This window comes from Martes martes, assembly GCF_963455335.1.
Source record: "Martes martes genome assembly, chromosome: 18".
In the NCBI taxonomy this organism is placed as follows: Eukaryota; Metazoa; Chordata; class Mammalia; order Carnivora; family Mustelidae; genus Martes; species Martes martes.
In genome coordinates this window covers 347,645-360,453 of record NC_137906.1, presented here as the reverse complement: position 1 = coordinate 360,453, position 12,809 = coordinate 347,645, and the positions used below count along the sequence as shown (strand labels likewise).

General features: G+C 48.7%; 3 protein-coding genes across 9 annotated transcripts in view; 2 read left to right on the top strand and 1 right to left on the bottom strand.

Moving 5' to 3' along the window:
• The window catches only part of PSPH (phosphoserine phosphatase), a 42,075-nt gene extending 36,738 nt beyond the window's left edge, over positions 1–5,337 (top strand). For all 6 annotated transcript variants that reach the window (XM_080830911.1, XM_080830914.1, XM_080830912.1 and 3 more), the window contains 3 exons: positions 800–945; positions 2,538–2,686; positions 4,862–5,337. In XM_080830911.1, coding sequence (XP_080687037.1) covers positions 800–945; positions 2,538–2,686; positions 4,862–4,969 — 403 coding nt within the window. In that variant the 3' untranslated portion in view covers positions 4,970–5,337. The remainder of the gene's footprint in view (positions 1–799; positions 946–2,537; positions 2,687–4,861) is intronic.
• Positions 1–12,809, top strand: part of SEPTIN14 (septin 14) — a gene marked incomplete at both ends in the record, with an annotated part of 375,063 nt that overhangs the window by 116,752 nt on the left and 245,502 nt on the right. The gene's annotated exons all lie outside the window — the stretch shown is intronic.
• Positions 11,177–12,809, bottom strand: part of NIPSNAP2 (nipsnap homolog 2) — a 33,936-nt gene continuing 32,303 nt past the window's right edge. Inside the window, exon 10 of one of the 2 annotated variants that reach the window (XM_080831105.1) lies at positions 11,177–12,336. In XM_080831105.1, coding sequence (XP_080687231.1) covers positions 12,272–12,336 — 65 coding nt within the window. In that variant the 3' untranslated portion in view covers positions 11,177–12,271. The remainder of the gene's footprint in view (positions 12,337–12,809) is intronic. The other variant, XM_080831107.1, reaches the window with a different exon arrangement.

The window sequence follows — 12,809 nt, the reverse complement described above, 5'->3', positions numbered from 1 at the left end:
CTCACTATGGCTCTAGCGCTGCCTTCTGCCTGCCTCCTTCAGCTCTTACGTGCGGTGCTGTCTGAGTGGTTGGCCCTGCCCAAGTCATCTGCCCTCCTTTTCTCCCCAGAGAGAGTCGAAGCTTCCTCCTCATTTTTTGTTTCTAGGTTCATGGGCAGATCGAGTTGTGGGATGGTTTCTTAAGCAGTCCAGCCCCACCTATTAATTTCCTTTTTTCTTTCCTAAACTTTATTTTTTTTTAAAGATTTTATTTATTTGAGAGACACAAAGAGAGAAAGAACACAAGCAGGGGGAGTGGGAGAGGGAGAAGCAGGCTTCCGACTGAGCAGGGAGCCTGATCTGGGCCTCGATCCCATGTCCGTGGGATCATGACCTGAGCTGAAGGCAGATGCTTAATGACTGAGCCACCCAGGTTCCCCCACCTATTAATTTCTGAGTGCATTTAGAAAAACATATGAGGGGCCTGGGTGACTCAGCAGTTAAGCATCTGTCTTCAGCTCAGGTCACGATCCCAGGGACCTGGGATTGAGCCCCGCATCGGGCTCCCTGCTCAGTGGGGAGTCTCTTCCTTTCCCTCTCCCTCTGTATATGCTCTCTCTGTCTCTCTGTAGCTCTCACTCTCTCTCAAATAAATAAATAAAATCTTTTAAAAAATACATAAAAACATTATAATTAACCAAGCAATATACCTTTTCAATGTATTTGGGCAAATGCTTTGCGAACAAGAAAATGTATCTTAGTTTCCTTTTCATGTTTCATGTTTAGTAGTGATTTTGGCGTTTTATATTTCTTTTTGCAGGGAGCTAGTAAGTCGCCTTCAGGAGCGAAATGTTCAGGTTTTCCTAATATCTGGTGGCTTTAGGAGCATCGTAGAGCATGTTGCTTCAAAGCTCAATATCCCGTCGACCAATGTTTTTGCCAATAGGCTGAAGTTCTACTTTAATGGTAAGAATTGAATGGTACCATTTTCCCTTTCTTGTCAGTTTTAGTGTTCGGTATCTTATGTAATGTCTGTTGGAATGCAGCTTAAGTAAGGCAGCCTCAGAGTTAAACATTGAGATGAAGGATTCTCTCCTTTTTAATTGATTTAATTTAATTTAAATTCAATTAATTAACATATAGTGTATTATTCGTTTCAGAGGTAGAGTTCAGTGATTCATCAGTTGCATAGAACACCCAGCGTAGGGGCGCCTGGGTGGCTCAGTGGGTTAAGCCTCTGCCTTTGGCTCAGGTCATGATCTCAGGGTCCTGGGATCGAGCTCCACATCGGGCTCTCTGCTCAGCAGGGAGCCTGCTTCCCCCCTTCTCTCTCTGCCTGCCTCTCTGCCTACTTGTGATCTCTCTCTGTCAAATAAATAAATAAAATCTTAAAAAGAAAAAGAACACCCAGTGTTCTTTTTTTACACCCAGTGCCCTCCTTAATGCCCATCACTCAGTTACCGCATCTCCCCTGCCAACCTCCCCTCCAGCAACCCTGTTTGTTTCCTAGAGTGAAGTGTCTCTTATGTTTGTCTCCCTCTCTGACTTTGTCTTATTTTATTTTTCCCTCCCTTCCCCTATGATCCTCTGATTTGTTTTTTAATTCTACATAGGAGTGAAATCATATGGTAATTATCTTTCTCTGATTGACTTATTTCACTTTGCATCATACCCTCTATTTTTTTTTTTGAGATGAAGGATTCTCTACTGGTGTCTTTTGCTCCTTGGGATCCTTTGCTCTGTGAAGTAGACTTAGGCCATCATCTCTCCTGGCTTTAGTGTCCATCTAATCTCTCTCGGTATATAAGTGCCTGCACTTGATTCCTGTGTACCCAGGTGACTTGTTTTGTTATGTGTTATGGTTCCGTTTTTTGAGCTCTCTTCTGTATTTGAACCAGTTTAGGCTCAGGAAGGAGGGCATGTTGGCCGCGAGTGGCTGCTCTGTCCCGGCTCTGAAGGGCCTGCCGGTCCTTCTCTTGGCATCGCAGGGCCGCAGCCGCACGCCCGCCATCTCAGGAGGGCTCTCTTGATGGCCACGGTGGCTGACAGCCTTATAACCAAATAAGGTTAATTTAAAAAAAGTAAATGTGTTGGTGGAACATTTTTGAAGGGTCTACAGGTGGAGATTGTTAAACAACGTAGACAGGGAGTGTGAGAATTACTGTCAGAAAGAACATAGATGAAATCTGAGTTGGAATCTCCTCTTAGATGAAATTATATATTAACTTTTTAAAAACTTCGATATATTACTGTTTCGTGGTGTTCTGCCCCCTCAGCGAGGTTTGAGAATTACAGCTCTGACAGCTTAGAGGGTGAAACCGATGGACCCCAAGTGTTGATGACCTGAGCGCCTCGACAAGAGGGGCCTGCGCTCTAAAGGCAGACGTTGTCCGTGGGCGGGCGGGGGGGAGCTGTGGACGTCCAGGCTGTGTCACTTTACTGAGGGCCATTTTTAGCTTTCTCGGTGACATTTAAGGGAGGGTATCATCTGTGCACAAAGCTGGCCCTACCGGTATACTTCTGTGGGTCACTGACACTGTTTTAACTGCTTTTTTAAGGTGAATATGCAGGTTTTGATGAGATGCAGCCAACTGCCGAATCTGGTGGGAAAGGAAAAGTTATTAAACTTTTAAAGGAAAAGTTTCACTTTCAGAAAATAATCATGATTGGAGACGGCGTCACGGACATGGAAGCCTGCCCTCCCGCCGTACGTATGCGCCGCTTTCTCCGGTTGTGTTTTCGTTTTAGACGGCTGACTTGGAACTCTGTGAGCTTGGTGGAAGTTAAACAAGAACACTAGGTAGCATTGCGAAAAACCAAAACGAAGAAAACAACTTCAGTCTCAGTACGTCCGCTGACATTTTGCAAACCTAAGGAGGAGAATGGTTTAGAACTTTATGACCTGGTTCCTGCCACCTCAGCCCAGGTGTGAGCTCCAGGTCCAGCTTCAGTTCCCCAAATAATACCAGAAATAGTAAGACAGCTCTTGTAGCTGTGACCAAAATTTTAATGTATACACACACATATATATGATTTTATTTTTTGAGAGAGTGTGCGTGTGCAGTGGAGAGACACGGAGAGCGCAGGAGCCGGGGGCAGGGGGGGGGCAGAGGGAGAACCAGGCTCCCTGCTGAGCAGGGAGCCCAGTGTGGGACTTGATCCAAGGACCCTGGGATCATGGCCTGAGCTGAAGGCAGACACTTAATGGACTGAGCCTCCCAGGCGCCCCTGTGTTTTTATATTTGGTAAAGTGTTTCTTCATACATTATCTTCTCGCTTTTACTAGTTAGGGGACTGAGGCTCGGGGAGGTTTGAGAGTGTGCCTGTGTTAAAGCACTTCATTCCTATGAATGAATGCTGTTTTCTGAGACTAGCAGGAAACGCATGCTGTGTAGTAAGTGTCCGGAATATCAAATGTGTCCCTTTCAGGTAGGACTTTATCCTTATCATTTCATTCTAAATTAAGAAAAACAGAACCAAAAATAGAGTGGTGGACTTTTTAGTACCTAGTCTCCTGAGATCTAAAAATAGTTGTCTCTGTAAATGATTAACACAAAGTGGTCGAAGAGCCTTTGGGTCCTTTTCTCTGGCTTGCGTCAACTCAAGATAAGACATCTTCCCAAGATTTACCCCCACACTGGCGTTGAGTTAGTCACAGAGGCTGGGCGAGTTGAGTGAGGAGTGCCTGAAGGAAACCGTGTGGAGTTCTGTCAGGTTGCTGCTAATCCTGATGTCAAGAAACGACCAAACTGAATTGCAGAGGACCCCACCTGTCAGCAGAACGTGACAGGCCTGACCGAACCGAGCGCGAGTGGGCCTGCGCAGACGCGTAGCCCTCAGCCGCGGTCAGAGGAATGTGTGATCTGGAGGAAGGTTCGCCGCCCCGTGTGGAGGCCTGGCAGGATGGGGGTGGGGGCAGCAGAGCAGAGTGGGGACGCACGAGGGGCGGACCTGGGCCGGGCAGGGGGCACAACCTGGCAGGAATGGGCTTTCTCTTGAGCAGCTGCTGAAGAATGTATCAGGCACTCGGGGGTTACCCCGAGGTCGTGGGGAGCGCTGACAGGCTTGTGGACAGAGAAGGAAGGCGACAGCGCTGGGACAGCTGGGTCGGTGCCGGCCTGCAGAAAGGCCTGCCGAGGAGGCAGGGAGCTCAGGAGGCTCAATTTACCTGGAAGGTCAGGATCTCGCTGTTTTCCCCTCGTGTGGTCTGAAAACAAAAATGAAAAGGCAAGTAAAAGAAATTTCAGTGTCCAAATCGGGTACAATGTGCCTGTACCCTGGCAGAAAAAGAGAAAGTACCGCTTTAAAAGACCATTGACTATAAGAAGGTATCGCTTGGTAGATACGAAGGAAACAACATAGATGTAATATTAAATTTAATGATGGAAAGTGGAGTGTTGCCCAGATCCTGGGGCTGTCATCTCCTTCAGCCCAGAAGAACACCCTCCCTGGGAGGGAGGTCCGTCAGGCTCACAGAGGGCCCCTGTCAGGAGATGCCTGCTCTGGTCCCGATTCTAGGGCCAGTGGGACTTCACCTGCACCCCAGGCTTCTCTCTCATCCTCCCTCTTTGAGATTGCCCGGCCTGCCTGTACCTGCGTCCAGTTTAGAACTCAGGGGATTTTATCTTTGTAAGCAATTGTGCTGCTGTTAAGGGGGCTTGAATTCTCCCGGAAGGCTGCAGTGGCCTGGGCCTGAGTGGATTTGCGGTAGAGGTGCTCGGACTCATTCATTCTTGGGACAGGGGAGGCAAGAAGCCACCCCTTGGAGGCTTGGCTTTACCTCTCTTTGCACAAACAGTTTGTTCTTTCAAAGAACACTTACTGCCTCAGGGTGTATCTTTTTTTTTTTTTTTAACTCTTTCCCCCTTTTTTCCCCTCTTAGGATGTTTTCATTGGATTTGGAGGAAATGTGATCAGACAACAAGTAAAAGACAATGCAGAATGGTACATCACTGATTTTGTAGAGCTTTTGGGAGAACTGGAAGAATAACATCAATTTTTATACAGTTCGTAACAAATTTAGGTTAATTTTTAAGAGTTATACAGTTTGATACCATTTGCTTACAGTTGCTTATTACAATGATGTATAGATTTGGTACTGATTATCTGTACTTCCAAGTAGACTACAGAAAATTGCTCCTTTTTAACTACAGTCCCAACATTAGTATGACCATTAATTACCTGGAGAGTTTTATAATCTGAATTCTTTATGTATTTTCCTATCTATATTTTATTTGAAACGTTATAAAGGTGGATAGTAAATGAAACACCTTCCCTATTGGAAATACGGGGTAGGCAGCTTATGTGAATGTTGGTTTTCCCTTTGGTAGGTAAATAAAAATTTATCATGTATCAGTACAGATTGGTGGCATTGTCACTTTCTGCCTGTGGTGTATTTAAATATCAAATATTTCAGGTACTTTCAGAGTTGGAGTAGAAACAGCCTCCAGGCAAGGGACCAAGAAGTTGGGAGACCCCACCCTGATCACAGGGCGCAGTGCTGGTCACCACACGACCCGGGCCAACCCTCACACTGGGCCCGGGAGCTAGAGACGCTTCATTAGCTCTTGGAATTAGGCCTATCAGGGATGTTACAAAGGCTTAAAAAAATGGAGCCTTAAACAAAAGCAGTGACCTTAAAAGATAGGCATTTGATAATCACATGAAGTAAAAGAACTAAAAAGACATTTTACTCATCCCAAACGGGTTTCGCCTTAAATGAGTTAAGAAATACCTCCGAAGAGCCGATGTGAGCCATTCTTTCCTAACAGAGGACTTGGAAAGAGCTGGAAGCCGGTCTGTGTTGCTTCTTGCAGTGCGAGGAAAGAGGAATTTCGAACGTGCTTTCGGAGTAAGTGGTTGTATACCGTGTCTGGTAGAGAAACGGGGGCGGGTACAGCCCAGGTCCAGCGAGAGGCATTAAGTGGATGCTTAGGTGGAAAAGGCCAGAAGGGTCTAATACAGGAATTTACTTGAAAAATTTATTATTTAACCAAATAATCAAATTTGGTCAAATACTCAGGTAGTTGTGTAGCCAAATAACCAAATCAGATGAGTCGGATTTCCTTCTGAATCCAAGTTGCGGGAGGAGCGCGGTGACCGGTTTGGCGAGTTTAGAGGAGACCGCAACCAGCGAGGCGGCCGCGGGGCGGGGAGACGGCTGGCCGCTCGCCCGGGAGCTGGGCCGGGGCTCCGGGGCGGGGGCGGGGCGAGGCTCCGGGGGGCGGAGCTCGGCCGAGCGCGACTCCTCGCGGCCCGCGCTGCAGGAGCCCCGGCCCCGGCCCCCGGCGGCGGGCGGCGGGCGGCGGGCGGGGGACCCCGAGCTCCGGCCCCGGACGCTTCCTGCTGCGGGGCGGGGGCCTGCGCGGGAGGGCGCCCGGGGTTTGGCGCAGAGGCGTCCGACGGGCTCAGGACCCGCGTACCCGCGTGGAGCCGGCTGTGCCCGTTGCACGAGCCCCGGCCCCGGCCCTCAGCCGCCGCGGGGCCGCAGCAGCCCGTCTGCCCCGCCCTGGGGGCCCCGGCCGCGCCGGGGGTTGCGCGCGGTCCCGGAAGCCCGGGAGGGCGGACGGCGTTGGTTGGGACGCGGCTTCCTGCCTGTGTGACGTCACGTTTCGTGCTGATGACGCGCACTGCCGCGTGGACCGGAAGGCGAGGCTCGGGGTCCTGAAACCACCGGTTTTCCGCGCGGGAAAGGGCAACCGTCCCTCGGGCTTCCGCGCGCCGCGGGCGCTTCCCTCCCACCGCCGCCCCCTCTCGGGCCGCCGCGGGCCTCCTCCCGCTTCTCCCGGGACCGCGGTTCCTCCGCGACGCTGCGGGGCCGCGGCTGCCGCTCCCAGGCGCCGGGCCGAGCGCTCGGGACGCGGGGCAGGAGCGCGGGAGGCTCGGGAGGCGCCGGAGGCTCACGGGGTGGCGCGAGCGCCGTGGCTCCCGCCTCTGCGACCCTCCGACTCGACAGGGTCCGCACGGGAAGCGCGGGCGCGGCCGGACCAACGGTCCCTCCGCGCCGCTCGCGTGACTGTCCCCGCCCGGCGCCCGCGGCGCGCACCCGGCCCACCTCTTCCCCGCGAGGGCCGCGCGCGGGCGTCGGCGCCGGCGGAGGTCACGTGCGGAGCCGGCGACCCCCCCCCCCCCCCGGGTTCACGGTGCGCTGGGCCGCGACGGCCCTAAGCTGACACGCGCCCTCGGAGCGCCGCGTTAACGTGTGTCCTGCGGCCGAGGAGGTTTTACTCCCCGGGCCGGACGCCTGATCTGCAAAATGTGCAGGTGCTGCCCTTTCCAGTGGTCACGGACTCTGCAGAAAGTACCAGTGTCAGCACTACATGGAGGCCCATGCAGGACTTTGCTGACCAGTTTCCACCTCTGAACTTACTTGATGTTTGTTTATTATTTTCCTTTGGAATTGTTTTTACTGACTTTACCCAGGCATATCATAACTTCCAAGGATTGCGAGCGTTTGCCTCAAAAAATAGTATGCACGAAGACACTGCGCTGCCTCCGAGAGCCTCGCGTATTGTCCAGCTGGAACCGACAGTCTCCAGCCTTTCTCGCTTCCTAGCTTCCCTTTCTCCCCTTACTTCCCCCTCCCTTCTTTCTCTCCATCAGGCACATTATTATTTTTTTCCAAAGATTTTATTTATTTATTTGACAGAGATCACAAGTAGGCACAGAGGCAGGCAGAGAGAGAGGGGGAAGCAGGCTCCCCGCTGAGCGGAGAGCCAGATGCGGGGCTCGATCCCAGGACCCTGGGATCATGACCCGAGCCGAAGGCAGAGGCTTCACCCACTGAGCCACCCAGGCGCCCCCCTAGAGGGCTTTTAAAAAGGAGTAGGGATGATGTCGCATGAATGATAATTTAAAATGAGTGGGCTTGGGGAAGTAATATTCACCAGACTTACACCCAATGGATGGAAAACTAGTTTGGAAGTTTTGAATATTCCTAATGAAAATTCATAGTAGGACAAAATAATATAATTTGCTCTTCGGTGGGCATTTTATAAAAGGAGTTGGCAAATTGGGCAGGAGTTGGCAAAATGAAGTGATTATTTGGAATTAGTATAATGAGAGGATGTTCCTGAAAGTCACCAGGTGACTGCCGTACTACTTAGCGAGTGCTCCGTTTTCAGGCCTCGCCTAACCCCGCCTCGCAGCAGCATTTGACATGGGTGATCGCATCCCTGATGGACGTTGTTCACTTAGCTTTCATGACATCCCACTTCCTTCAGTTTCTTCCTGTTTCCCTGATGGTTTTTCACCCTCTTCCTGGTTCCTCCTTACTAACCTGGCCCTCTTCTCTGTGTACACTCACTCCCCGTAAGACTTTAAGTTCTGTATGCAGAGAGTTCACACATGCCTGTCTCCAGGCGAGTCTGCTCTCCTGAACTGCAGAATTCACACGCGCCTACCTGGTATCTCCACCTTGTGCCCGTATAGACCGGCTCAAACTCTGTATGAGCCAAACAGTTCCTGAACTTCACTTCCCCAGATCTGCTGTCCCACGCCACCGACAGCCTTCCCCGTCCTGAGTTGTGGAGGCCAAGACTTCATTCACTTGATTTTTTCTTTCATTCATACTTTCATTCAAATCATCTTGGCTCAGCCATCAAGACATATTCAGAATTTCACCATTCTGCCTACTTCTACTGCTACCCCACTGGTCCAAGCCACCATTTAAGATTTTATTTATTTATTTGACAGAGATCACAAGTAGTCAGAGAGGCAGGCAGGGAGAGGGGGAAGCAGGCTCGCCGCTGAGCAGAGACCCCGATGTGGGGCTCGATCCCAAGACCCCGGGATCACGACCTGAGCCGAAGGCAGAGGCTTTAACCCACGGAGCCACCCAGGCGCCCAAAGCCACCATTTAAAATGTAAGTCAGATCTGTCCTTCCCCTGCTCAGTACCTTCCAGTGGCTCTCATCTCAAAGTAGAAGTCAAGGTCCTTCCAGTGGCTCCCGACACTACTGACCCAACCCCGTGACCTCTGCCTTCTCCCATCACGTCCTCCGTCCCTCCTGTTTCAGCCAGTGGTCTCCACCCCTCTGGTGCATGCAGGAATGACCCTGACTCAGGGCCTCTGCCGTAGCCATTCCCCCAGCATGGTGGGATTCCCTTCTAAACGCTTGCTAACACTGTCACCTCCTTCAAGTTTTTGCGTAGATCTCAGCTCTTCAGCGAGGCCAACTCTGACAATGCTGTGTACTGCCTCTCCCAGCCCACCCTTAGATTCCTGATCTCCATTACCCTGTTCTACCTCGCCCCACTATGGCATGTATCAACTTCTACCATATCATGTAACTTACAGTATTTTTTTTCAGTAACATATAATGTATTATTTGCTCCAGGCGTACAGGTCCATGATTTGTCAGCTTTCACCATAGCACATACCCTCCCCCGTGTCCATCCCGCAGCCACCCCATCCCTCCCACCCCCTCCACCCCAGCAACCCTCAGTTTGTTTCCTGAGATTAAGAGTCTCTCATAGTTTCTCTCCCTCTCTGGCTTCATCTTGTTTATCATATGATCTCACTGATACGAGGTATTTGAGAAACAAGACAGGATCACAGGGGAAGGGAGGGAAAGATAACTTGCAGTATCTTATATTTTAATTGCCCGTCTCTCCTCACTGCACGGTAAGCTTCACAATGGCAGGGAGGGTGTTTTGTTCATGATGTTATTCCCTGTGTCTGATGCTTGGCACATAACAGAAACTCAGTATTTGCTGAATGACGACTAAAGCCTAGCGTGAGGCAGGCTGCTTTGGGAAACCCAATGACTTAATTAGGACAGAAATTCCTCTTCCTAGCGTAGGGTATATTCTGAAAGAGCTCCATTTTACAGTCGGTTCATTCGTCTGTGCTTTCTGGACAGAAAGCTCCTTTAAGAAAGCAAAACAAAAGGAGAAAAGCAAAGTTTCTAAAAGAAAACATCATTCTTGCGTATTCTGTTTGGCATCTGGACATCACGGTGCTCCCCGGACACCGACTGGCCTCTGGATCGGGAGTTGGGTGATGACGCAATTTAGGGAGCCTCATCCAGCCCGTCCGCCACCTGAGCTCAGGTGTGACGGTCAACTCGACTGCCCGAGGGATGTCCAGGTAGCTGCTAAAACATCTGCGGGCGCGCCTGCCTGTGAGGGGTGTCCTGGAAGGTCAGCATTTGATTCGACAGGATGAGTAAATATGCATCCTCTTCGATGGAGGGGGCATCATCTGATCCTTTGGCGGCCCAAACGGAACAAGGCAAAGGCAGGGCAAACGTGCGCGCTCCGCTGGCGCCCGGGGGCTCATCTTCCGCTTTCAGAAGATCTCTCTGGAGATCCTGGTTCCTGGGCCTCTGAGCTTGGACTGGGAGTTAAGCCATCAGCTCTCCTGATTCTCAGGCCTTTGCATGTGGGACAGAACTGCACCACTGGATTTCCTGGTTTTCTAGCTGGCAGATGGCAGGTTCTGGGACGTCCTGACTTCCATAGCCACGAACCAATTCCTGCCTCTTCTTAAGTGTACCTTATTCAGGTATTCTGTTGGTTCTGTTTCTCTGGAGAACCCTAACACCCCAGTGAATGACAGAAAATTCCAGACTTCTGCAGGGTTCACTTCAAGTCCATACAGTTTGTAAGTGAAAATTCCCTCCGTTCCTCGCAATTTTTTCCCAGTTCTGAATAGCTAGATCACCAGTAAAGGTAATTCACCAGTAATACTAATCCTATCCTTTCTCTTTATGTAGTTTAGAAAGCAGTTTCATATAAATAATTCTTTGATTCACATCCTATAAACATGCTCTGAGCATCCAGTCAGTAGAACTGCTAAGACGCAGGTCTTCTATGCCGGAGCTCCCCATCCCCTCTCCTTCTCCTGCTCCCCGTGGCGCTGAGAAGTTAAACAATTCAGAGCCGAAGGGCTGTTACATGCCACTGAATCCCCCTCCCCATTTTATGGATTCAGGGAGCTGAACACCGAGACCGGAAGTGCCTCGTCAAGGAAGAGCGCCTGGTCTTCTGCCGGCTGCCCCGGTCCCCCAGACGCGGTGCCCTGGGACACCAGCACCCGGTCCTCGAACACACGGCTAAGTGGCTAGGGAGGAGCTTATTCAGTATTTTGCTCCATAAACTCAACATGTGCCCACTCAACAGGGACAAGCCGTATTTCAAGAGGGACAGGGTCATTTCCAGCACAAGTTCATACAAAAAGATTGCAAACAAGTGATATGTGAAAATCAAGAGGATTTAATTGATTTTTGTAGGTTCTTGGAGAAAACCATTCACATGTAAAAGTTTGACATTTGCTATGAGATTTATTCACACTTTATTTTATACATAAATTCTTTAATTTGGGGGTCAGACATAATTTTTCACTGCAACGGGACTTTCACATGATTACAGTCACAAAACAGGCACACTGTATTGAAAAACTAAATCAAACAGAGCTTGACAAAGTATGCACTTTATTCCAACTTGAATCTCAACATGCACCACCCCTCATACATGATCTTGGAAGTATCTGCTGTGAGCTTACTAAAATATTAACTACAGAATGTCTGAGGTCACAAATGATTGTTTACAAAATAAAACCTCTTTTCCTAGCGCTACTCATTTTATTATAGAAAAATATTACCAATAAAAATTAGTGCTTTTCAAGATGTTCATTTCAAAATCACATATGATACACAGGTTCAAGCCATTATTTCCTCTCACACAGAGCTATCACAGTACACTCTGTGAAGACTGAATTACTGATTAAATAAATGTACCTTAGCAACCACTACCACCTTAGTAATGACATGTCGTTTACTACACCAACTCATTAAAAAGGAGAGTGAATTAAAACATTTCCAGGTATTGGGTATGCTCTTAATTTGTTCCGAGTCTGAGGCTCAGAAGAACTGCTGGAGTAACATGACAAAATGTGTATTTCTTCCTGATACAAGAAATTTGTCTAAAAAAATCTGTAATTATAAAACAGATTTGCTTTTAATAAAGAGGTTGCTAGCTTTTTTTTTCATGGTTACGCTCCTATTTGGAGAGGATTCAAATTTTAATTTGGGCCCTCTTTTCCCAGAGGGTGGAGAGGGGTGGCTAGAAGTATAAGGTGTATTCGACAAACATAGGGATGTTTCCACTGTTACAGTCAAAATGTAATAGTTTCCTTTCTTGTGATTATGTAAATTTTAAAGAAAAGAGGTCTCTCATAAGCTATATACAGCAGTTTACACTTCAGTGTTTTTTCACTTGATATACAATTAAAATTAATTTATGACAAGTACTTGTCACATAACTTTATGTAGGCACGTCTAAAATCTGTTTACTGGAGGGGTGAGGTCTTCAGTGGGATCATGATTCTGGATTCCATTTCCTGAATAAGTGGGACTGAAAACAAGATCAAGATTATTACGCTTGTTCTTTTCTAAACGGATTATGGTCAATGTACAGTAACAAACAGGTTGCTGAGAATGTTCAGAAGACGACGTGCTGCTTGGAATCAGAACAGACCGGAGAACAAAGGACTGGTCTCAGGGAGAGAAATACACAGGCTAACGGTAGATCAGTTAATGTCCCAGGAGATGTTTTTAAAATTAAAGCGGATTCTGTCTGGAGATCTGTTTCATTTGTAGGAACTTAGGAAAGTCCATATTGTAAGAAAAGTGATGCTTTCTCAAAAGGCTGAGAACGCTGAGCTAAAATAAAGTTATATAAAACCAAGTAATACTGCATGTAACTACAGACAGCACTGAAACCGACTGCTGAGTAAACTACGCCTCTTGGAACTAATGAACGTTTAAGAATAAGCAAATCATCCACATACAATTACGTGATGTTTTGAACCAAAAGACAAGATAACA